At 43.2% G+C, this 26,293-nt stretch overlaps 2 protein-coding genes across 4 annotated transcripts in view; both read right to left on the bottom strand.

The window, feature by feature from the left end:
- Positions 1-19,963, bottom strand: part of prdm10 (PR domain containing 10) — a 30,606-nt gene extending 10,643 nt beyond the window's left edge. Inside the window, exons 1-19 of one of the 2 annotated variants that reach the window (XM_063205263.1) lie at positions 19,534-19,963; positions 18,074-18,231; positions 16,957-17,118; positions 16,066-16,125; positions 15,850-15,954; positions 15,501-15,684; positions 14,019-14,260; positions 12,096-12,314; positions 11,394-11,466; positions 10,842-10,959; positions 10,450-10,567; positions 9,430-9,801; positions 8,932-9,081; positions 8,139-8,327; positions 7,236-7,391; positions 4,811-4,990; positions 3,361-3,471; positions 2,519-2,719; positions 727-870 (exon numbers count right to left, since the gene is read on the bottom strand). In XM_063205263.1, the coding sequence (XP_063061333.1) occupies positions 727-870; positions 2,519-2,719; positions 3,361-3,471; positions 4,811-4,990; positions 7,236-7,391; positions 8,139-8,327; positions 8,932-9,081; positions 9,430-9,801; positions 10,450-10,567; positions 10,842-10,959; positions 11,394-11,466; positions 12,096-12,314; positions 14,019-14,260; positions 15,501-15,684; positions 15,850-15,954; positions 16,066-16,125; positions 16,957-17,118; positions 18,074-18,145 (2,856 nt within the window). In that variant the 5' untranslated portion in view covers positions 18,146-18,231; positions 19,534-19,963. Of the gene's footprint in view, positions 1-726; positions 871-2,518; positions 2,720-3,360; positions 3,472-4,810; positions 4,991-7,235; positions 7,392-8,138; positions 8,328-8,931; positions 9,082-9,429; positions 9,802-10,449; positions 10,568-10,841; positions 10,960-11,393; positions 11,467-12,095; positions 12,315-14,018; positions 14,261-15,500; positions 15,685-15,849; positions 15,955-16,065; positions 16,126-16,956; positions 17,119-18,073; positions 18,232-19,441 lie in introns of both variants that reach the window. The other variant, XM_063205262.1, reaches the window with a different exon arrangement.
- Positions 19,964-22,446: 2,483 nt separating this feature from the next.
- Positions 22,447-26,293, bottom strand: part of aplp2 (amyloid beta (A4) precursor-like protein 2) — a 77,597-nt gene continuing 73,750 nt past the window's right edge. For both annotated transcript variants that reach the window (XM_063205265.1, XM_063205264.1), the window contains 2 exons: positions 25,466-25,621; positions 22,447-24,435 (listed from right to left, as the gene is read on the bottom strand). In XM_063205265.1, the coding sequence (XP_063061335.1) occupies positions 24,334-24,435; positions 25,466-25,621 (258 nt within the window). In that variant the 3' untranslated portion in view covers positions 22,447-24,333. The remainder of the gene's footprint in view (positions 24,436-25,465; positions 25,622-26,293) is intronic.

Raw genomic sequence — 26,293 nt, forward strand, 5'->3', positions numbered from 1 at the left:
ATGTCAAATCACAAAACCAAACAAAGGACAACGTGCGTGTTGCATACTGAGAACATAACTGAGGTTCATTTCGAGTTTTGTTTGTATAAGCGTGTGTGCGCTGCTGCACGATCAAAACAGTTACAAAAATATTAAACATCAAAATTAAGTGTTGCATTTCTGTAAGTAACTTAATACAATATGTTTCCTGACGAAATATGACCAGTGTTGTTTTCAGTTAATGTTTGGATATTAATTGGATAATGTTTGATAATGTGAGACAGTTGTAATAGGCTACCTATACTGGAACCTTGACCCTTCTCTCTCCATCTCTGTCTCTCACACATGGTCAGCATCTCAGCATGATATGATCTAAGCCTATTAGTAATAAGCCTATTTTTGCTTGTTGAATTAATATTAATTTCTCTGTGCTGTGCTGTGATGTCAACACCTGGGGAACAGGTTGCAGTGGTAGGCCTATATCTGCAACATCATTTAGTAGACCTACAAAATTAGCCTAATGTAGGCAGGTAAATGCAAAAAGAAAGCATAGGCCTATATATAAATATAGCCTATAATTTATTTTCTTATTTTTTTCCCTAAAAATAAAATAAAATCGTGGGGCGTATCGAACCGTGGGTCATATATCGTGATACAAACCGAATCGTGGGTTGGGTGTATCGTTACACTTACTAAGCATAATGTAATATAATTTAATGTAATGTAATATAATCTAATGCATCTCACCACGACGGCCTCGGCAGTGGCGGTGTCTGAGGCGATGACTGCGGGGTTGCTGCTGATGACGGCGGTGGCCAGCGGGGCCTGGATGCTGTTGGCCATCTGAGCAAACTCAGGATGCTTCTTACGGATGTGCTGCACCATCTTCGTCTGGAGGGGAAGAGTGAACAACATCAAGGTTCAAGGCATCTTTAAAAAAAAAAAAAACATTTCTTTTGGGCATTTTTAGCCTATATTTAGACAGGACAGTCAAAGATGGAGACAAGAAATCAGCGAGAGAGAGACAGGGTGGGATTGGGATATGACCCAGTCCAGACTCGAACCCGTGTGCCCCATGGGCATGCAAGCCCAGATGTGGGGGCTTAGCTTGCTGCCCCACAGCGCCCCCTGTTCAAAGCATCTTTATTGTGGCATAAGACCATTTCAATTAGTCATAAAATGAAATGAGCAAAAAGCAATTTTGCACGGCCAATTGCAGCTTTGTGTATTTGCTGAAAGTTACACTGAATGAAAACTAAACGCTGCCCTCTTTTGGCAACTGCAACTGAAGTATTGTTGATTTCATGACGTCTCAGTCAAGTTTTTGAACATTGTTAGAGATTGCCTTCAACTTCGCAATTTAAAATAACATCAAAAGCGTGACACAGCCACGTTTCACATTCACGACAGCTGTGTGACTCACACACAATCTCTCCCACTTAAAAAACAAAGCCAATATAAAAAATAAATGAATTCAAAATGCTGTCATTCCAAGTCCCCCTTTGAAGTCTGCATGAGAGGAATGATGATGCAAGAAGCATGCCAGTGCAGTGCTGCCCACTCAGAGTATCTGGGTACAATATGGTAGTTAAATCTCTCATTGCTCTAAGGCAGGAGCAGAGAGACACAGAATGGGTGACGTGACGAAGCATGGAAGAGATTCCACAGAACTCACACACACCCACACACTCGCTCACTCAGGCACATGCAAACACACACACGCACACGCACACACTTCTTCAGGCCATTAATTTCATTACATGTGACAAGCAGGTAAGGGAGTGATGGAAGCATAAACTCCTTCTAATGATTCCATTGAACTCTCTCTCTCACACACACACTCACTCACTCACACGACACGCGCACACACACTCACACAAGCACACACACGCACCCTTCTTCTAAATACTTTTTCAGACCGGCTATCAATTTCATTCCAGGTGACATGAAACTGTCTCTTTGCATATGACAAATAAACATCCCTGTACCCTTGTATGGCATGGCGGGTGCTGCCGACTCACTTTGCTGCTCGCACTCATGCACGCACTCACTCACTCACTCGTTCACTCACATGCTCCCTCCCTCACTCACTCACTCACTCACTCGCGTGTGCGCACATGCTCGCTCGTTACGTGCACTCACTCATTCATTCACTGCATATGACAAATAAACATCACTGTATCCTCGTATGACATGGTGGGTGCGGCCGACTGCCGACGGACTCACTTTGCTGCTCACTCACTCACTCACTCACTCACTCACTCACTCACTCACTCACTCACTCACTCACTCACTCACTCACTCACTCACTCACTCCCACAATCTCTGTACAAGGCAAATAAACATCCTTGTATCCTTGTATAGCCTGGCGAGTGCTGCCGACTGGCGACTGACTTTGCTGCACACTTGCGTACTCACTCACTCACTCACTCACTCACTCACTCACTCACTCACTCACTCACTCACTCACTCACTCACTCACTCTCTATGACAAATAAACATCCATTTATGGCATGGCGGGTGCTGCCGCCTGACTCACTTTGCTGCTGTACTGCTTGGCACAGTGCGGGCAGCAGACGGGCGCGGTGGCGATGGTGCCCGTCAGCTGGGTGTGTGTGCTGAGCATGGGGTCGGGCTCTCCGGGGCCGGCCGGACGTAGCTTACGGATGCTGGGGGGCAGCTCGGCCCCCGGGTGGTTCTTCAGGATGTGTGCTTTACGCTTACTAGCACTCTTGTAGACCTGCGGCCAAGCACACACACACACAGACAGACACATAGACAGACACACAGACACACAGACAGACAGACAGACATGTGAATCCATGCTCACACATACAGTATAAAATCACACACACACGGGGCTCTAAATTAACACCAGCCAAAATGCTGGTGAAAATTCAGTTTGGCTGGTAAAAAAGAAAACTTACGAGCCACTTTGACCCACTAGTGAGTGTGTGTTTGGCTAGTAAGACATCTACTAGCTGGCGATAAAAAAAGGTAATTTAGAGCCCTGCACACATAACCTTAGAGAGCACAAAGAGGTGTTTTGTACCATGTAAAGTATGTTGTCTTTGTAAGTCGCTTTGGATAGAAGCGCCTGCTAAATGCCATGTTATGGAATTACTCTTCATTTATTGGCAGCTGACAAAATACATTTCAGATAAATAAATGTATTTGAAATGAAGACAGCAGGTCTCAAATTCCATTAAAAAAAGCTTTACGCAATTTTCAAAACAATCTCAGCGTTACAAAGTAACCTCAGCTAATTCCAAATGCTCTACTCAGTTACAGTCAGAGAGAGACCAGCTTATTACTAGACTTCATTGATTGATTATTGAGCTGGCTTTAGTCTACATAGCAGCATGTGAAGCAGTGTCTGACCTTGTCACAGTACTGGCAGAAGTAGTCCCTATTGGGCTTGATGATGGGCAGTGTGAGCTCGGGAACTTCCTCGATCCGCATGTCTGGATGACGCTTGGACAGGTGATTAACCTGCAAATGAACACACACACACACACACACACACACACACACACACACACACACACACACACACACACACACACACACACACACACACACACACACACACACACACACACACACACACACACACACACACACACCTGTAAGCACACAGGGACACACAGCAATTACCGGTACATGCTCATCACACAAACCACAAAGTCGATTCGGACTCATTACTGAAAGCTGGATGTCTCAGAGAGGGTTGTGTGTGGAGGAGTACAGAAAGGTGAAGGAGGGAAGTCAGACACAAAAAAAGAGGAAACAAAACCAAATAAATATTAAAGGGTAAATCAGTCTAAATGATCATAATCATGATTATGATAGTCTATAAATATAATATGTCAGTATATTTTGGTGAAATGGAAGATGCAATAATTCAATAGCAATGGCAGTAGGATTTGTGTAGCCTATCATCATACACAACTGTGATTCAATGTGCTTTAAAGGGAAAGAAAGGAGATTAATATTATAGAAAGTAGAAAGGATGGATTATAATACTTGTTAACATGTACATTTTTTTTTTATTCATCAAAAACTTTAAATGCTATGGCCTCCATTCTTTCCACCATTGTTTGACTCTATTGCCAACTCATCACGGAAATTCGGAAGATCGCCCTTCACGGTCTTGTGAATATTGCACCGCACACACACGTCTGCGTACCATGTGTGACAGGGCTGGGCAATTATTTTGACCAAAGGGCCGCATTGGGTTTAGAAAGTTGACCAAAGGGCCGGATGTCGTAGGCAACTTGCCTATGTCAATAATAAGAAGAAATGGTGTATGCCAACATAATTACACCATTGTCAGTTATGCCATTCCTGCTAATTGTATCTAGATGTAGACTTGAGTAATCTTGGGTTTCCAAAACCCTTGTTTTAGGTAGACAATTTAAGAATGAGTGATCATATGAATCTGCATTTTTTTCTTGGAAAGGCTCTGAGGGCCGCATGAAATGGCCGAGCGGGCCGCATGTGGCCCCCGGGCCTGAGTTTGCCCACGTCTGCGTACCATGTGTGAGGTGTTCTCCCACACACAAAATTGGCCTAAAATTAGCATGGCAGGAAATGTTAGGTTGGCCAGCTGGCTAGAAGAGTGCAGTGAGTTTTGTTTTTGTGCTGTACCAGCATGTAAGGCAGGGAAGACCCGCACTCCGATGAGTTGCCTTTTAATTGCCGTGACGTTTCGGGCCACCAGACACGGAAATAAAAATGGAGCGAGCTCATCGGTGTGCGTGTCTTCCTTCACTCACATGAACCCTGCACCCCTGTGCTTGAGGTGAGATCTGACTGGTACTGTGCCTACCAGCATGCCTCGTCGCCGGAAGCCCATCATGCAGAGGCGGCACTTGAACATGAAGCTCTCGAAGTCTGTGGTGGGCAGCTTCTGCTTCAGGGCCTTGGAGCGGTGGCTGCGGTCCGCCTTCTTGGCCTCGCGCTCCGGGTTGTGCATGCGCTGCATGTGCTCACGCAGCTTATCCTTCCTCTGAGAGAGAAAGAGACAGAGACAGAGAGAGAGAGAGAGAGAGAGAGAGAGAGAGAGAGAGAGATAACAATATCTTTGCTTTATAATCTAAACATGCGTTTTCATTTACAAACAATCACATCCATTCGCCTGAATGTACCAACAAGCCACTGTTTGTGGAGAGGCAGATATCAGAAAACATAACAACTGCTGCAAATGTGTAAACAATAAAACATAGATAGAGAGATATAGATTTTTTATACACGTTATAAGCATTTCTCTTCATTTATAATCCACATCAATTACCCCAAATTTGTGGAGAGACGGACATCAGGAAAGAACGTTTGCAGGAAATTTAACAGCCAAATGTTACAAATGTAACAGGCAATTCATTGGGCCAGCAAAACCTATTAAATATGAATAGGATCCTCATGATAATCTCTTCAGCCTAATTAGTCATCCTTTGACTGTACTAGTTGCTGTAGTTTACACCTCTAAGGGAGCTGCTTCTGACCTTGAACTGTTTGCCGCAGGTGGAGCAGAGTTAACCTACAGAAAGTGGTAAACTTGCTAAGAAATAGCCTGCAGACACCTTTAGATGGTAGAAAAATGAGGACTCCAGGCTCTTTTTTTCTTTAGCTACTTCACCACTCAGCTGCTCTGTGTTTTGTGAGTGAATGTGTCAGAAATAATACAAATTCATGGGCAGTATGTTAGTCAGTCCCTCCAGTTTTTCTCGATTCAGTGATCGCGTGTATTCATGCAAATTCAATGATATTCTGCATAATTTCACGATGCCACGTAATTCCTGTAAAGACGCATTTTTCCCGCAAATTTTCCCCTTTGTCCCCTTCAAGTTTATAGGCAGCTGGCATCCAGCATGTTGCATTGCTGCCACCTACTGTAGCTTGATATCCCAGGGCTATTTCACGACCACAACTCCACGCGCTGACAATGCATGTTAAGCTCGCGCTTCTCAGTCTAGAAAGAGTAACCTCTCGGTAACATTTTTTGCATTGACCAGCCACCATCGGTTGACTATTATAATCAATACAAAAAAGACACGTTTATACATTTCTTAGTCTTCCAGCATGCAATCGAAAATAGTCGAGCAGAGAACACTTCATCAAAAGAGCTCCACCGGTTGCCTACTTCAGATGCTGGGTGAATGGTTCGAAAGGGAAATAATTTAGCCTATATTCATGACAGTCTTGCAAAGAGACAAGACAAACCACCAAAATTGTCAAATAATTGGTCAAGGCGCGAGATGAGGAATACTTCATGGCTATTGGAAAAACTTTGAAGAAACTAAGCGCAAGCAACACTGCTTCCCGCGAAGCTTGCGCTTGAGGGCTATAAACAAGCTATGCGCCCGAACCTCACTGCTTGTTGTTCGCTGACTTGAATCGAAACATTTCTAAGGACATCAGGGCTATCTTTGATTCCTGGAATACCACCTCAGTCAGCTGAAAGCAGAGTAGCAGTGTCCCATGTGTCAAATGGTAAGATAATTCCATTCCTGTTCCTTGAACGTTTTAAAACTCAGCCTTGACACACTGTATCATGTCAGCCACATCCGTTCAAACGCAATCTTTAATGCAGCCTATCGTTAAGTTTAAATGTAATGCGAGGTAGAGGTTGCAAGCTACTGCTGAGCAGCGCAAGACATGGGCATGGGTCGGCTTCCCGTGGATAAAAAGCATGTTCCCTCTCGCGCGCTGTTCCTAGCCCAATCCTTGCGCGCGTTAACCTTGTATCTCGTGGTGTCGACTCGACACCGCTTTATCTTAAGTTTCTCACAGTTCGAACTACATGTTTTGTAGTGTGGCAAGTGTTTTTCTACCGAGTGTTTTCTACAGCTTTTGACTGTCCAAGACAAATTTCCTGCTGGATACATCTGAACTTGCCTGCCACCTGAATTACCCCATGGCCAAATGTAACTTTTGTAAATGTAATTTGTGTTGGGATTTCTACAGAAAAAAAGTGTGTTTCTGAATCTCTCTCTCTCTTGTCTTAAGCCTGCTTAGACTAATTGTGGTTTTCAGTTACCAAAAAAACCCAGAAAGGGGCGCAAAATCTTCGCAAAAAATGAGAAAATGCCGCCACAAAATCAGACATTTTGACCGCAAAAATCACAAAATCCCAGTGCAAAATCCTGGAGGGACTGGTTATTTCTTACTGCGCTGTGTGTGTGTGTTTCAAACTTCTGTCCTAACCCTTCCATAGATTTTTGCCAATAAAGCACACTTGACTTGACTGTGCTGACCTTGAACTGCTTGCCGCAGGTGGAGCAGAGGAAGTCTTTGCGGTCCGAGTGGCGCAGCATGTGCAGCCGCAGCTTGTCGGGCCGACAGAAGGCCTTGTCGCAGTCCGTACACTGGAAGATCTTCTCAGAGTGGAAGCTGCGCACGTGCTTCTTCACCTGGAGATGGTGACAAGCATAGATATCAACAACGTAGAGCATAGATATCACATAAAGCAGATCCTTAACGCAGCAAAATGCCAAAATGGCCTTCATTGATTTATTTTATAATTACCTCCGCCAAGGAGGTTATGTTTTTGGTAGCATTGGTTTGTCTGTCTGTCTGTTTGTCAGCAGCATAACTCAAGACCTAATCAACGGATTTGGACGAAACTTTGTGGAGTTGTTGATAATCCAGATAACGAACCGGAACCAGGACCTTTTTAAAGATTTTTCCCCATTGCTGGCCTATAAATCTAGACGCCCCTAGTGACCAGAAATTGAATTACAGGAACTCCACGAAAAGAAAGTAGAAAGACTTAGGGTGTAACATAGTCAAATATTCTATCAAGCAGCTTCCTTGGCGGAGGTCTGCGCTCTCTTGAGTGCTTCTAGTTATTATATTGTTTTACATTACTAACGTGTTAACCTTTTCATTCGTCAACATCACATTTGTCGGGTAATGCCGATATGATTCTGCAGCCCCCTAACACAGACCTTTCCACCAGTTGAACATTGTAATAGTCACAGGAAAAAATTAACAACCATATGACAATGCCCAGGGCCTTCCATAATACATTACCACTTGGTCATTGGCATTCTAGTAACAGCTGATTTATAACAGGGGCTGTGTCTTAGCGGTTCAATTATCTTCAGGCTCAATGAAGTATCTTTGCTCTACTTCTGTGACTACAAGTAGTCCTGCACCTGAATGAAGTCTGTGAACCTCTTCTTGCAGGAGGGGCAGGAGTAGCAGCCGTCCACCATGTGCGTGCGCACGTGCTCCTTGAGCAGCTCCAGCCGGTCGAAGGACTCCGTGCAGAAGAGGCAGGAGTAGCTACGCTGCTCAGAGTGGAGCTGCAGGTGGTCATCCAGCGCCTCCAGACTCAGGAAACCCTGCAAATCACACACATGTGCACAGACAGACAGACAGACAGACAGACAGACAGACAGACAGACAGACAGACAGACAGACAGACAGACAGACAGACACACGCACGCAGTAGTTGGTTGGTTAGTTGGTTGATTGATTCATTCAAGATTCAATCTTCAACCAATCAATCAGTCAGTCCGTCAGTCAGTCATTCAGTTAATCAAGTAATCAATTACAAACAGTATATTTCCTCAGCTTTCAGGCCATTATTTTACAAGACATTTTAGGCAATTCCAGGAAATGAGGGGGAGAGAGAGATGGGGAAGTCCTGGGGAATGATCCAGGCCAGATGGACAATAGCTTGTGCATCAACAGAACCCTGTCAAATAGTATTTATACAGCACATTATCACACTCAATGGTCATTTGACGTCCTTAGAAATGAATACCAACATAGTTATTACTTTAATTATTACTTATTTAAATAGTCATCACTCATTTAACCACTACAAATACTAATAACAAGATACAAATAATAATTCATTTTGTAATAAAAACCCAAAATAACAATTAATTATTTTTTATATACTGTATATTTACAGTCTATAGTAGAAAAGCTAAAGGTTACCTTGTTGCAGATGTGGCAGGCGATGGCCTCTCGGCCGTGGAAGCGCACGTGCTGATCCAGCTTCTCCTTGTCCCGGAAGGCCTTGCCACACTGCGAACACTTGAAGGGCCGGAAGGACTTACGGATGAACAGGTGCTGCAGCGCCGCATTCTGCAAAAAATTACAGCAGAGTTACACCATTTCCCGCAAAGCATTTCTTACTCAAGATATTGTAGGTGGCATGTCAGTTGGTATCAGAGACATGTGGTTAATGTTGAGAGGTTTCTATGAAATGGCAATAAACAAAAATGGGCCACAAAACATATGGTGCAATTTTTGTAAAGCAACGATGTAAATTAAATTCACAATAAAAAAGCATTATGCAATGATCTTAATGTTCTTGATGTCCCTTTAATATTTTGTAAGCTTTCCCAACACTACCACGCTGCCACTCAAATCCAACTCATTTTATTGACATGTCTCCGTTTGCGTCAGTGGTCACAGCATGTCCATACATACCCGTATCCTGCGCGCTCTCCGCATGTCCTGTGGCGTGAGGTGGGAGTCCGGCTGGGTAGATGCCGGCGCTGCGGGCTCCTCTTTAAGAGGCTCCGGAGTGTCCATTGGCGGAGGGGGTGGTGGTGGCATGGTCTGGGCGCTCTCCTCCTCCTCCTCCACGGGGGGCATGGGTGCTGCTGGGGGGTTCTCCTCTGCTGCGCTGGCCGTCTGTGTCTGTGTCTGTGTCTGTGGCTCCAAGCGTTCCTCCAGCTCTGTGGCCGTGGTCTCCATGGCCTCGGTCTCCAGCTCCACCACCTTCAGCCCGTTCAGGGCTCCTCCGTCTGGCCGCGGCTCCTCGTACGCAGGCTTACTCGCAGAGAACGCCACCATGTTCTACCACAGCAAAGGCAATGGAAGGATTGCATTTGTTACAAATATGAGGATATGAGTCACTACAGGACTAATAAAAATAAAAAATGGAGAAATTCATCTTTTGTATTAATTGACTGTTAGCACAGTCTGCAAACATGTGCTTATTATTTCTCATAAACAGGCTTACTTGCCGAGAATGCCAGCATGTTTTATCACAGCAAAGGCAAGGCAAGTTTATTTGTACTGTATAGCGCATTCCATACAGAGATACAGCTCAATGTGCTTCACAAAAATAAAAGTAAAGGAATACAGATAACAAAAAATAGAGAAACAAAGCATTAACAATAAGAATAAAAAGAAAAGTAAAACATTGAAATAATATTTAGAATCAAAGAAAAATGTAAAAACATTAAAAATCAAAGGAAATGCAAGAATTGCATTTGTTACAACCATGAGGAAATTAGTCACTACAGGACTTAAAAAATAGAAGTGGACAAATTCACCTTTTGTATTAATTGACTGTTTGCATACATGTGCTTATTATTTTTTTGTTAAGCCACGATTACTTACTACTGTACTTAGTCATAATTCCTGTTATATGACCAAATGCTAATAATATACCTGAAAAAAAACTCAGTAACTATATAAGGGCAAGGTGAGACAAAATACCCTTGTCTTCTCCATCTCCTCTGCAGGGGTGGGCTGGAGGCAGATGAATTTGGGGGGCCTCCCTCGTCTACCTGCACCGTAGCGCTTCCTACCCCTCCCTCGGCCGCGCCCCTTTGGTCTGCGGAAGAAAAGGATGAAAAAGAAAACGAAACAATTAAGAAGGAGCAGGGACTTCAGCAGAACAATGTTTGAGGTCGTAAGATTGTCTTTCATTCGGGTCATGTCTCCAAAGCATTTAGTGGTAAGCAACTGGATGCAGAAGCCAACAGAATAAATGATAAAGCTTGTAACACTGTTCTATGCTCACAAAATCTTTAAAGGCACAATAGTTTGCCATACACTTTTTTGGGAGCATAGAACAGTGAGCATATCTTTTCATGATGTTCACCCACCCTTTGACAAGGTCCAGCTTGTCGTCGTGCATGTTGAGGTGCTGCTGGAGCTGCTCGGAGCTCATGAAGCGCCGGTTACACTCGTAGCACGGCCAGTTCTTCTCCTGCTCCCTCAGAACTGAAACACACATATACACACACGCACACAGCATAGTGACAACACAGCTTGAGATACTATGCAGTACTGCATTAGGGTCAAATCAAGTCAAGTCTTGACATATTATTAGTAGTAAACGTTAGGGTTGTACAACCACAGCAAATGGCGCTATTGTAAGGATTAAATTACATATATATATTTTTTGTTTTTAGTGGATTATCGAAGAACCAGTAATTGCAGTACAATAATTACAAATTGATGGATGTGCATTTGCTGTGGTTACACCACATCTGAGCCCAAAACATAATTGACCCATTAACAGAAAGCATCCTCTGTGCAGAAGGAATATATGACAGGTTGTTCACATTTTATAGCCATCACTCATAAGAATTTCTACACTAAATAAAAAAAAATAATAATAATAATATATATATATATATATAAAAAAATCGTACCTTTCCTTTCCTCTTCCGTGACATTATGAATTTTCTGATTAACAAATTCAGCATACGAAGCAGCATACCACACCTAGCAATAGCAAAATGAAAACTCTAGTCAGTGTCGATAGGAAGGATAGGGTATTCGTCAAAATCATCTTCTACCAGTCTACCGTCAGCATTTGAGAGTGACATCAATCTTAGCAAACTCAGTAAAATCCCACTTTCCCCAACAGACCATCATATTACACTACATTACCTTTACACTACATTACAATTAACTTTGCACTTTTATCCATAACAACTTACAGCTAATTAGGCACAGGGTGTTAGGTACAGTCCCTGAAGCAATGAGGGTTTGGATGCCTTTCTCAAGGGTACAGCCACTGGATGATATGGGTTTTAAAGATGCAATCTTTCAATTCCAAGACCAAACTCCCATACTAATGGGCCACAAAAAACTAGGGCTATGCAATATATCGAATCTACAAAAGGTAGGTTACGCTAAGCATTCCACTTGAGCCTTTGCTAACACACAGCAGACTTGCTACCCAACACTCATACAGAACACCACTGTGTGTTTCTCTATGGCCCTCCACTCACACTGTTGAAGGGCGGGAAGTTTGTGAATTGTTCAGTATTTATAAAATTGTGATATCAACATTGACTGAAATAAGCGTGATATTGATTTTTCTCATAATCGAGCAACGAACCGCTGACCTTGAGCTCCTGTTTGGGCTGGATGTTCTTGATGGTGGTGTAGAAGATGTCTGCGCCGTACTGGTACGCCACCAGGTTCTGCTCCAGGTGGTTGTGGGCCGGCTGGACGAACATCAGCCAGTTGCAGTGGTCCTCGTCCGTCAGGTCAAACCACACGGCCTCCTCGTCCTTGTCACCACCGCCGCCGCCGCCACTTTTGTCAGCCTCCACTGGGTACCTCTGATGGGTAGGAACACAAACAGGGCTCTAAATTAACACCGGACAACTGGCCAAATGCTGGTGAAATTTTGGTTCGGCTGGTAGAAAAGATCAACTTAGAATCCACTTAGACCCATTAGTGAGTGTGTGTTTGGCTGGTAAAATTAACATCTACTAGCCACTTTGGTTGCTGACAAAAAAAAAGTTCATTTAGAGGTCTGAATACAAATCGCTGCTCTTAGCATCCCTGTTCAATAACAGCTTCTCCCTACTCCACCATTACACACAACAGGAAATTCCTACGATTCACTTGCTTTGGTCTGGATCAAAACAATATGTATATATATTTGTTTTATATGGTTTGCTTTCTTGGCTGCAATCATTTCTGAATACATGTTGACCTTCGTGTCATTTTTTTTTTTTACTGGTATCAAGTAGTAAAAACATCATGAAGGATTGTGGATGTGGGGAAAGGAACCAGGGACTTTCCTTGGGGGGGATGTGGGTAGTGAAAGGAGTTAAAGTGAAAGGAGTGGTACTGTACCCCTTGCCCCTTGTTATATCTCTGACATGCTCTCTTTTTATGCCCCTGCTCGAGCTCTCAGGTCCACTGATGCCAAGCTGCTAAGGACCCCCACCCCCCCGCAAAAGAAGATCGGCGACGCCGCGTTTGCCTGCTATGCGCCCAAGAGATGGAACGCCCTCCCCATCGAGATCCGATCAGCCACCTCCGTCGACTCCTTCAAGAAGCAGCTGAAGACCCACCTCTTCATCCTTGCCAACTCCTAGCTGCCAAGGCGTCATAGTGTCCCAGCTGCCGCAGCGCCCTTACTACTCGCAACCAGCCCTGGCAGGGGGCTCCCCTAGGTGGCCGCTGGTCTCTGCCTGAGGTTTCTTCCTGACTATAGGGTTTTTTTTCTCAGACCTCACTGAGCTTTTTTTCCCCCTTACAAACTATGAATCAAGCGAAAGGGAGTTTTTCCTCACCCCTGATGCCACCAGGGGCCGCACCTGAGCGCCCAATCTCTGTGTGACTATCTATGACTTATGATAGGCCCAGCCACTATGGACCTCACGCATCTAAGAATCCTAGTCCTAACCTACGTTGACCTTATGACTCTACAATCTCTGTCTATCTCTTCTTCCTCTGCCTTCCTGCTATTTCTGCCTCTCCTCTATACCTCTCCTTTTAAATCCATCTCTAACAATGTTTTTTTTCCCCATTTGTTAAGCACTTTGAGTTACATGCCTTGTATGACACAGTGCTATACAAATACAATTATTATTATTATTATTATTATTATTGTACCATTTTTGGAAATAAGCTTATTTTATACTTCCCCTTAAGTTAAATGATTGAGTTTTACCTTTCTCATGTAACTGCTAGCTTGGAGGTCATACTCAGAGAACAGCAGGAAGTACAGGAGAAAGGTAAAACTCAATCATTTAACTCAAATGGTTCTGAAAGATTTCTGAAAATGGTAAAGTACCACTTTAAGGTCTTCGGGGCGAATATGCAGGCTGAAAGCCATCGACTTAGGCCCTGCCTTTGCCAACCGTTAGGGCACTCGCCTGCCATGCGGCTGACCAGAGTTCAATTCCCGGCCCGGGTCCTTTGCCAATCCCTTCCCGTCTCTCTCCCAATTCGCTTCCTGTCCACCTCTCACACCGCCCTATCAAATAAAGTCAAATAAGACCACAAAAAAAAAAACGACATTGACTTACCTTGAGGTGGATGTGCGTCTCCTTGAGTTGGTGTTGCCTCACCAGGGGGCCCTCCACGGGCCCGAACTGGGTTCTCTTGGGGATGCGGCGCTTGGAGAAGACCCCGCCCCCGAAGCGGTCCACGTACAGCATCAGGGGCAGGCTGGCACGGGCTCTGGACAGAACAGGCCGGTTGGCAATGGGGTGCAGGGGGCCATGCTTCAAACACGCCAAGGGATTGGCCTTGTTACACTCCTCACACCCTACTCATGGAGGGAGGGAGCGAGAGAGAGAGAGAGAGAGAGAGAGAGAGAGAGAGAGAGAGAGAGAGAGAGAGAGAGAGAGAGAGAGAGAGAGAGAGAGAGAGAGACAGAGACAGACAGAGAGAGAGAGAAAGAGAGAGAAAGAACGAACGAAAGAACGAGATATTGATAGAACATTGATCTAACAAGTCTTGGTGCCCTATGATGTGTGGTCATAATTTATATAGAACTAGTCAACAAATTGGAGTCCCTTCAAGAGAGCAGCCAAGTACTACAGCATAAGGACAAGCCAGTTGGCAATAGGGTGCAGGGGGGCCGAGCTTCAAATACACAGATAGCGCATTCAGGCCGACTGAGAACCGTGCTGGAGCCCGTTCCCGCACCTAATCGCGAACCGACTGTCGTGTTCACGCCACAGATGTTTGCGTTCGCGAACCAGAAAATTGGTTCGCAATGCGAACCGCAAAATACTAGGTTTTTCTCTGCGAACCGTGACGACAGCGTGGTCGTCAGCAGGTTCATCCGGGTAACACAGTCACGTGCGGAAAAAGTTCAGAGCCCGGTATGAACACTGGCGGTTCGCAGACAAACACTTTAGTGCCGAACGTAACTGGTGCGAGCACCGACACCGGCTCCGTTCTGGTCGGCCTGAAAGCCATAAGAGAGGTTGGCTTTGTTATACTCCTCACAGAGAGAGGGACAGGAGAAGCATTGCAATGATCGAACATATAATAGCAAATATAATATATAATAACAAAATATAACATATAATAACAAAATCTTGGTCCTCTGTGATACGATGAATCGTCAAAATTTTATAGCAAACAAAACTTTTTTGATTCAACTGAGCAACCGAGTGCTACCGCAGAAATCTCAGGCTGACAGATGCCACTACGATTTCATTAGAAAAAAACAAACATTTTCTAATGGCATAATCAGTGCCCATAAAATCTGACAAATGAATACACATATATAGCGCACAAACACACACACACACACACACACACACACACACACACACACACACACACACACACACACACACACACACACACACACACACACACACACACACACACACACACACACACACACACACACACACACACACACACACACACACACACACACACACACACACACACACACACACACACACAATTCAGTTTACATGAGACTTTTAGTTGAACATGTTCTCAATATTTTATAGCATCTCTCGTGCAAGTCATGGGACACTCACAGAGGTTTTGAGGGGTAAATGGCTCCCAGTCGTCGAGGTCAGAGTCGTTGCCATCCTCCTCTTCATCGTCGTCATCTTCATCTTCGGAGTCTTCTGTGGTGTCCGTCGCTGCCAGTGGACTGCTGGCTGTGCCCTCTACACCAGTCATGGCGGTTAAGGTGGCGTCTGAAACATCCATCTGGGCCTGGGATTGAAAATCACACAAAAATGATTCGTTCATTTATTTTATTTACATAACGTAGCAACTGTATGTCTATAGGTAACTGTGCATTGGGCTGTTGAAATGCAATACCGTTTCAATACAGTTTCACCAATTTATATTTTGCTATTTGAGTTAATGTGAACTCACTTGTGTTACAGGCTCCAGAATTGCTTGAGGACCATCGGCTACATTGCTCAGAACATGCAAGTTGGCCGTGTTCATATTCTGCCCACTTGGTAACAAGACTGTCACCTATTGTAAAAACCAAATCACAATCAAAAGTCAAAAACATCAAATTCAAAAACACTTAATACAAAGTCTACAGAGTTTAACTGAAGATGTGTGCATGCTACTTTCACTGACCTGCTGGGTGGTTCCATCCTGTTGAATGTATGCCACTTGAGGCTGGTCAGCAAACACTGCCTAAAAAAACAAACAGAGTTTATACAGTATACATTGATTTATATACTCGTACTCGAGTAATTATAGCAGTGATGCAGCTTTTCTGTGTGTGTGTTTGTGATTATTATCAATGTCTTATCTATACGTTCAGTTTAACTGCACATTGGAGACTGGTCAAACGCAATTTCAAACTTCTGTACTAACCCTGTTACATAGATTTTTGACAATAAAGTTCACTTGAACCAAAGCAATCTAGAGAAGTGCATTAGGAAAGATGTCTTAAGAATCAAAAGAGTGCAGCTGTTGGCAAGAAGATTTAGGGCGCCCAAAATCTTCTTGGCATTGGGGGTTGCCCCCTTGCACGGGTGAGGCATAAATACAATTTCGTTGTGTGCAGTGTTCACTTGTGTGCTGTGGAATTCTGTATCAAAATGACAAAGGGAGTTGGAGTTTCCCAGTTGGGCTTTCCTTAATTTCATTTCATCACTTGAACCAAAGCAATCAAGACAAGTGTATTAGGATATTATTAGTAAGAGTGTATCTGTAGGCAAGAAGATTTAGGGCACCCAAAAACAAGTCTGGTTGCCTGCTCTTTTCCAACCCATCAATGCTCCCATCCTTATTCTGCCCAGTGCCCACTAGCAAATTTGATGAATGACCAGCCCACTTCTCTTGACATTGGACTTGGCATCAGACAACCTTTATCCGATCACCTGAGCCCTATGAGCTGTACCGAGGGGTACACTAAGAATCTGGTTCAGGAGTAAATCAGGTTAAGTTAAGTTAAGAGGTAAATCATCTATTAGAAGGTGCCTGGAATCCTCATTTTCATCAGATATAGTCCGCTGTTACCTGTGTGCCATCCACTGGGTGTATGTAGACCAGCGTGTGCTCTGCTGACTCCACGGAGGTGTAGGAACTTCCGTCCGCAGCGTAGACCACCTGCTGTTGGCCTCGCTCCTGCTGATCCCCGCTGTACACAATCTGGGCCACCGTGCCCCCTTCAAAGTGCACCTGGAATATGCCCACCAAGCAAAACGCCAACATTTTTTTAAAAAGATAATAACATCAGGCATGCAAAGGAATTGGATGTAGGTGCATTCACATGCTTTCAAGCACAGTATGCAACAAAACATGAGTAAATGTGCCTAGACTGAGCCATAATTATATTGTGTAAAATAATGAAGAGAGGATTGCACATTAGGTGATGATGCATGGGACAACTTTATGAATAGAGTTTCTGAACAATGCGCTTACAGTCCTAATCTAAGACTATGGACCTTGATAGCGCTGTACTCTTGAATTTTTCTCCCCTGATTGGGGAAATCACAACAAAGATCCAAGTCGATGGTTTTCCCGAATAAAAACAATCAGCAGGGATGTGGCCAAACCGTCATTGTTAGAAGTACTGTCCAAAAGCATTGGTCAAATAGATAATTTGTGCATATGATATTCATATTGGTGCTATTGATATGTGTTTCGCCCAGCACATGGCCAAATGGTTGCCTTTAGGAATTGGGCATGGAATCATAAGGTTGCTGGATTGAATCCCATAATCATGGCTGAAGTATCCATGAGCAAGGCACCTAACCTCAAATTGCTCCGGGGACTGGAACATCCGTCCTGTCCCGACCCGCCAGGTTGGTGGGGGAGAGTAATTAACCAGTGATCTTTCCATCCTCCATGACTGAGGCACAAAAAGCATGGTACCATCCCACCCGCTATGCTCCCTTTCGGGCACCATTGGGGGCTGCCCCCTTGCACGGGTGAGGCATAAATGCAATTTTGTTCTGTGCAGTGGGCAGTGTTCACTTGTGTGCTGTGGAGTGCTGTGTCACAATGATAATGGGAGTTGGACTTTCCCAGTTGGGCTTTCACTTTCGCTTCACCAAGTGACAGTAAGTGTAATGTAGGCCAATGTCTTGCAATGTCAGCGCCAGCGGTGTCAATGCACTGGACTTATACAAACCTGAGTGGCATTTCCAGATTCTGCACTTTGGGCCTGGCCCCAGATTGATGGAGACTCCTGCTTGGTCTCCATGGTTGTAAGGGGATGTGGGCTCCTGTTCGGCCTCACCTACTAACGACACACCTGGAGAATGGCACCATCCAGGTAGCAGTGCCAGGCTGAAGCAAGAGACACTTGAATTAGAAAACTATAATCGAGGGGGAGTTACTTTCCTTATTCACTTCAGATGCATAACGCTTGCATGCAAGTTATGAGTGTACTGAATAAGAGTGTATGGACAGGCTGGGTGTTGTATAATGATGTCTATCTTTTCAAATAGCCTAAAGTGAGTACATCTAATAATGTGGGCTAACCATAGATTGTATATTACTATTCTATGGGGCTAACATGGGTTTCAGAGGGGCCTAGTATGCATCAACCACCAGCAGCATTGTGTGATCCGACTACTACCTTTACACACATGTTGGGTGACACTGCAGGATAATAACAATACCATGCCATGCCCCAACATCACAGGATGGGTTTGTGGTGGCAAAACTTGACTATGATTGTGCAAGGTACTGCAGCTCCTAGCTTGTTTTTACAGCGTTGTGCGCAGCTAGCTAGCTTGTACAGAAGCTAATCTATCTTGAAACAGAATGGCCCAGTTTTGACACCAATAATAACATTAATAGACAAGCCATCACGTCAAATTCTGTAGTGGAGAAGTCAACTATCCACACTTGTCAACCAAATGCACAAGCACGGCACTGTTCTAAAGGAACGGTCAGTCTAATAATTCTACGGGGGTACACTGCAAGCACGAGCGAAAATTAGCATTAGGGCGCAGGACAGAAATGGAGTCAAACTATTGCAACGATGCCTAGTTATGATGATACAGTTGACTTCAACTTAAACAATGTTACAAATGATTTATGTTGTGTGTTTAGTGTTTCAACTCTACCCCCCTATATTGACCCCTAAGGTTCGGAGTTCCAATCGGACTATACCACAAAAATCAACGCCGCTTAAACACGGGCATTTGATGCGTCCCTAGAACCACATTATCGCACATAACACGGACGAGACAGCCGGCGACTCCGGGCATCTACCTAGCAGACCAATACAACGCCACCCGCAACATGTAACAATTTAGCGGGACACCAATTACATTTTTCACGGGTCCCAAATATTAAGAATAGACCCTCCCGTCCCCCCTTGTAGCGTACTTGGGCCCAGCCCTGTCTGTGCTGTAGAACAAGGAAGGATAGTCTCCATTTTGGGTGGGACTAAACAACAACATCCACATTTGAACAGACCCGTTGAAAGCTACATATTTCTATCGACACCGAAACGACAGGAGACTTCAAAGTTTGAGGATATACTTACAGAAAGATTAACTGGTGGTCGAAGTTTAAAATTGGTATGATAATACTATTGCGTTTTGATTAATTTAATGAAAACGTACAAGTGGATCTTACCTCAGAATGGTAGCTGCAGAGATGGCTGCATTGCATATATTAGCATAATCTTCCTAGTAACAGATGTGAAACTAGCGGGTGATTGGTAGTCTGTCGTGTTTTTACTTTGACTCGTGAATGGACTGATGCGTGCCATGTCCTGTAAATAACTTAAATGGAAATCTAAAATTTGCAACACACATTGAACGTACTTCTTTGATACTTACAACGATATTAGGTGTCGAAAAGCTCGTAAAAGTGACGCGCGCCTCGAACTGCAAGTTCGTGCGATGGCCAATGGAAACGAATCTGCCATTGCTGTCCAGCCAATCCAGGAAAACAGCACACCCACTATCCAATAAAATTAAACTTGTTGCAGACTTGCGTCTTTTTGATTTAATACTTGGCAAGACACTGGTTGTGCAAAGTAGAGTCGAAGAGCATCTAATCTGTCCAATTTAATACAGGCCCCTTTTCTTTTCTTTTTGGCAGTAGATAACCTACTGGTAAGGTAGTGCTAGTGCATGGGTTCTTTTCGTTAAAAGTCAGGGACAGGACAGGTGGAGGAATCAAAGATGTATTGCATTTAAACCGTCTCTGGATGAATATAATAACACACAATGATCACATGCAGAGCCAATATGACACTTCAATGATATAATTGTTATTAATATATTTATTACTGTCCTCTTTTTTATTATTACCACCCCCCATTATATTATGACTATGCTGAGGCACCTTTGGTCCAGGGTTCACTTTTTCCTCATTCATTATGCTTTTAGTGTTTTTTAATGCATCTATTTTGCCAAGTATCACAATATAGTATTACAACAAAGGAGGTGCAAGTGAGCTACATGCACAATTGAAGATTTTCATTATACTCCCTGATTATTATAATGACTTCACCTCAGGTACCAAAACTTACATTTGCAGGTGGCATCAATGTGTTGCAGGTAACCTTCTCAGTGCCCGCCAAGGATGTTAAAAATACACCAGATTTAAGTCATTTTTCTTATATTATAAATGGGCCTAACAAAAAGCTAAATCTTTCACTCATAACATGATTGGACAAGTGTGAAGACATTGGTAGACGATGAACAAAGGAGCCACCGGGTAACCATCAGACCCAAGAAGGGTTGGGGACCCCCTGCTTTACTGAATCAGTCTATTGTATATACAGCTCCAGGCCTTTTTATTAGAATACCATGAAAAAGTTGATTTATTTCCATAATTCCATCATTAATGTTAAACTGTCATGGATTGTAGATTCATGGCCCAGTTTTTTAACTATTCCAATCATTAAATTGTTTATTTATACACATTTTGGTCTTCCAGCTCAAAAAAAACATGAATTGGGGAATTCACATCATTAGAATATTGTAATAAAATCACAATTTTCTTCATCAAAATTTGTTTCACATCAGTGCACATCAAATCAGTTGAACTTTGGTACTTTCTACACAACATGCAATGTTCAATACTTGGTTAGGATAATAACGGCCATGATGCGTTTAACATTGAAGTCAATGGCAGAAACAGTGCATGGGAGTAATGGAAGGCCAGATATCCTTGATGCTTTGCCGTCAGCTGTTTTTGTATAGCTGACCTGGTGTCCCACACTTCCCTCTTCAATATACCCGAAGATTTCCATGCCACGTTTTGGTGTTAACTCACCAGTTTAATTCTAACTCAACAGAAATTAAACCCCATTCATTTTCAATGGGGATTCATTTCTGGTTATTTAGAATTAAACTGGTGAGTTAGCGCCAAAACGTGGCATGGAAATCTACAGGGTATATTGAAGAGTGAAGTGTGGGGTACCAGGTCAACAAACAAGAACAGCTGACAGCAAAGCATCAAGGATATCTGGGCTTCCATAACTGCCATGCACTGTTTTTCCATTGACTTCAATGTTAAACGCATCATGGCCATTATGAAGACAGAGAATGTCCTAACCAAATATTGACCATTGCATGTAATGTAGAAAGTACCAAATTTCAACTGATATAATGTGACCCGAATTTTGATGAAGAAAAATGTGATTTTATAACAATATTCTAATAATGCGAATTCCCCAATTCATGGGTTTTTTGAGCTGGAAGGCCAACGTATATAAAAAGAAAAAAAATAATGATTGGAATAGTTAAACAACTGGGCCATGAATCTACAATCCATGACAGTTTAACATTATTGATGGAATTATGGAAATAAATCAACTTTTTCATGGTATTCTAATAAAAAGGCCTGGAGCTGTATTAGGCTGCTGACAGCTTTGGCTAGGCCCAGGACAGTCATCTAAAAGGGCCACCCACCCAATACATACAATGTAATGAGGACCCAATTCTGGACTCCATCTCTCCCTGGGCCCGGGACAAGTAACCCGTTTGTTCCCACCCGTCAGCTTCCCTGGTAAATAGCATGTACGCTGCATCTATTGATGTCAACAATAATCGATTCTGCAATGCATCGCAATGCGGGGCAAGGCAATTCAATAATCGATTCGGCAAATGCCATAATCGATGCAGAATCTTTTTTCAAGTTTCAATTACTTCGGTGAGTATTTCCGGAGTAAATAACCTTTACATTAAATTAAAGCACTTCAAAGCATTGAAAGCTGCAGCATTGATACACACAACAGTCAATAAAATGTTGTTCAGTATGTGAATGCTTGTATTGCCTCATGACTGATGAAAAAATTGTCTTTTCTTTCAGTAGCAATGTAATGCATTGCAATTCATCGTAGAATCGATTCAAATCGAATCCTTAACCCCTGAATCGTAATCAAATTGAATCGTGAGGGCAGGGCCAATGCACACCACTAAATCGGTGAATGTTCTCATGTCATCACAGCCATATTCAAATATAAACCTAGTGTTTTGCTGTACAAGTCATTTAAAGATTGGACACAAAAGGAACACACGAGGCACTCCTAAATGGAAGTAGTGAGTTTTATTGATGTGTTTTTCCCCCTGCAACCAAATAAATTTAAACTGGAGTCCAGATATATCTCAACTGATGTAATCCCATTAGATTAGTTGTCACTCATTAAGCCAATTCATCAAACAGGCAATTACAAGATTCAAGATCGAAGCCATTTTGGGTGCATAGTGAGACAGTCACATACAGAGATACTGTCACAGGAAGAGAAGGGGAAAAAAATAGAAAAAAGAGAACTTAAAAATATATATCATTTCATAAAAGAACAATGCACACCACAGGCTGCCCTCCATAAAAGTCATGATTGCAACATCAACTATACAAGCATACAAAGACATTTACTAGGAGAGGAAAAAAATGATTTTTCAATGATTTTAACTCTTTCTGTGCATCCTCGCACTGCATAAATATACACACTTTCAGTCGTTCAGAACAATCAGTAAAGCTCGGGTCTCGTCCAGGCCTCCAGCCTTGTCGTTGTGAGGAGGAGTGTTTAGGGTAATAAAGTGTAAAACCAAGAAATGTTACTTCGCTTTAAAAAGGGGGTTTATCCACATTTATGTTGGCCATTTTTTCCATTTGGCTGGGGTAAATTACACAGTCTCTGTCCTTACCTACAGCTAAGAATAGCAGAGAAAGCAACATGGAATCACTGACCCCCAGCAAACATCTAACAAGCAAATGTTGAATAAACACTTGGACATTCAGATATGTGTGCATGCCTGTGTGTGTGTGTGTGTGTGTGTGTGTGTGTGTGTGTGTGTGTGTGTGTGTGTGTGTGTGTGTGTGTGTGTGTGTGTGTGTGTGTGTGTGTGTTGTACTACAGTACAAATTTCCGTGTTGTCGGGGGGAATCCCCTTGATTGATATGTTTGCTCAGTTTCCCCCCCTCTGGAAATGATCTCAGGTCAGTGTCCATCTTTGTGAGTGTGACATGAGGAGAGATCTTTATACATTAAAAATGACAGAAAATGTGTTTTAATGGAAGACTGGAGGCCCGAACCCTTATGCATAACAACTTCTCATGGCTCTTCCCTCTCAGCAGACCTTATGTGACCCACATAACTTAGGGCACACACACCATCAATACCACATCAGTACCTCAGCCAGCACTTCTAGCTCTGCAAAAACAAGAACCAAGTTGAAGAAAACACCTACTTTTTCCATATACATTTATATATGTATAGACAGACAGATAGATAGTTTTGTTTATAATAATAAAAAAAAACAAAAGTAAACGAATTCAGTGATTTTTCTTATCATATTTTCTCATTTCTTTCACTATACATTTAGGTCGGTACAAAGAATCTTCATATACAAGCAATCTATCGAAAAGGAAAAAAGACCTTCTGAATGAGTTTGACCACCAGCGGTACATCTGAGGAGACATTATTATTTTTTACAGAAAACAGGCAAATGTCTTGCTGTTGATTGTTTCTCATGTAAGTAATATTTCACGTCGTCAAATCTTGTCATGTCTGATTTACGTTTATACAAATGAGAGGAAACAAAACATTGAAAACAAGATAGCAATGCATCTAAATCTCAGATATGTTTTGTGTCATGTAATTACAGAGAATTTTTGCAGAATCACATTTTTTTTTCGTAAAAATTATAACCTCAGATACACCGACGTTCAATAGATAAAAGTAAAAGAGTGAAACATAGTTCAATGATACAACAGTAGAAGTAGTAGCATTTATCTAAGAACGGTTTTTAAATGGACCAGAATAGTCATTTCCGATGCATGAAATGATTTTGACAAGAGCAGTTTTGTTATTGGTCAGTAGTATGTTCCCCCTTTCCACAGCCTCACTCCTCCTCCTCCTCCTCCTCCTCCTCCTCCTCCTCCTCCTCCTCCACAGCGCGATGCACATCTCCCAAACTAAACCTGCATCTGCTCCAGGTATTTGTAGGTGGGGTTCTCGTACCCGTGGTTCTGCATCTTGCTAAGGTGGCGTTCCTCGGGAGTGAGCATGGGGTCCACCTAGAACAACAAAAAAAGAGGACCGTTGACGACACACATCTCATGCCTCACTGCCTTCTCCTTCTGCCAATTTCAATATGCTGTTGTCCCGCATGTCGAAATTGGCAGAAGTTATCCTTTAAAGTGCTTCAATGATGTCTAGGTGGAGAATTCTAAACATCAAATATAATTTTCATTGCCTAGAAATCTCAATGTCTGTATAGTTCATGCCAAGGGAGTTTCTTGTGACAATTAGGAATTCAGAAATGCTTAGTTGATGTTCTTAAGACTGGCTGAAGAATCACACTGAAGTGCATTCTATACATCGACCTATTCATTGTGTTGATTGGTTGAAATTATGTTGCTGCAGACAGACTTGAAGGACAACTTTTTAGCCCACCCCCTGGCTACGGTGAGCTCCTAGACCAGTGATCTCCAATTGGCGGCCCACGGGCCAGATCCAGGCCAGGCATGGCAAACATTTGGCCCGCCATGAGTTTGGAACAAATTAAAACATATACAGTATGCGTCTGTGGTCATACGGTCGGCCGATTCGTTTGGCCCTCAGCCTCATTTCTGCTACATAATTTGGCCCTTGGGGGGAAAATAATTGGAAACTGTCGTCCTAGACCCTTCCGCAGATTCATTTGGTGTGAGGTTTTGTGCGGCTAGCCTATCTTTTCGGTTGAGCTGTATCGGGCTCGAGGGGGGGCGTTGAGAAGGATACAGCTGACAGGGGACGGTGCTTAGTTGCCATTAGGGGGCATTAGACCAATTTCATTTTTCAATACTAAGGGGGGCGTCGTCAGTCTTATGATAATGTCAAGGGGGAGTTGGCAGGCTTGTGATGAGGCCAAGGGGGAGTTTCTTCAAAAATGATTGAAAACCACTGGGCTAGCCTATGGTCTTGGTTGAGTTGTACAGGGCTAGTGCCCTGGCTATGGTGAGATTCTTTGACCCTTCCTCAGCTTCATTTGGTGTGGGGTTTTGTGCCGCTAGGCTAGCCTATCATTTCAGTTGAGCTGTACAGGTGCTGTGCTTGGCGTCTCACCTCCACAATGCCGTGGCTGATGGTGCCGTACTGCCTCTTCCTCAGCAGCACCAGGCTGATGACGATGACTGTGGCGATCGCCACGGCGATGACCAGCAGGCCAATCAGAGCACTGCTTCCAAAGCTGAAGTCCTCACCCAGAGGACGGAATGTTTCCTGTTACACAAGATTGGGAGGGAAAGACAAGAAAGTCAAATGAACGTGTTCAGTAATGTTTTTCAATCTAATGCACTAATTGTTAAATGAGGTTTGCGCAATTCTCTGGAGAGCTTTACAGCAAATATTCTATAAAATGCTTATCGTCATAAAAGCGAATGGTGGCATTTTCATTTTCCATGTGGAATAAAGTGTTAGACTGATTACTTAAGCAGTGGTGACAACACATTTTTAATGTAATTTTTGTTTACCGTATCAACAGCCAACATTTAACACATGCGTGCCAGACTACAAGTACACTGCAGGTGTGACATGCAGCAATCAGTGATTTGATACGGACAAATCATCCTTCATCAACCGCACACTACCTCAGCCCTAGATTTACTGATAATGCTGCATGGTCAAACATGTAATGCCAGACATAATACACCGCCATGCCCATTGGTGGTTTGTGGAGAGATGACGGGAGATGAAAACATGATCATCTACTGTACACATCCACGACACTGACAGACACAAAAAAAAAGACACGCTCACAAAACACATTTGTGGTCGATATGGTCACATACACATGCAGTGGGAGAAGAAGGCAGTCAGATTGCTGAGCCAGCACAGGAAACACACAAAGTAATGAGGGTGCAAGCTGCCATCTTGTTTTGCTAAAGCTAAAGC

Source organism: Engraulis encrasicolus, chromosome 8, assembly GCF_034702125.1.
Source record: "Engraulis encrasicolus isolate BLACKSEA-1 chromosome 8, IST_EnEncr_1.0, whole genome shotgun sequence".
In the NCBI taxonomy this organism is placed as follows: Eukaryota; Metazoa; Chordata; class Actinopteri; order Clupeiformes; family Engraulidae; genus Engraulis; species Engraulis encrasicolus.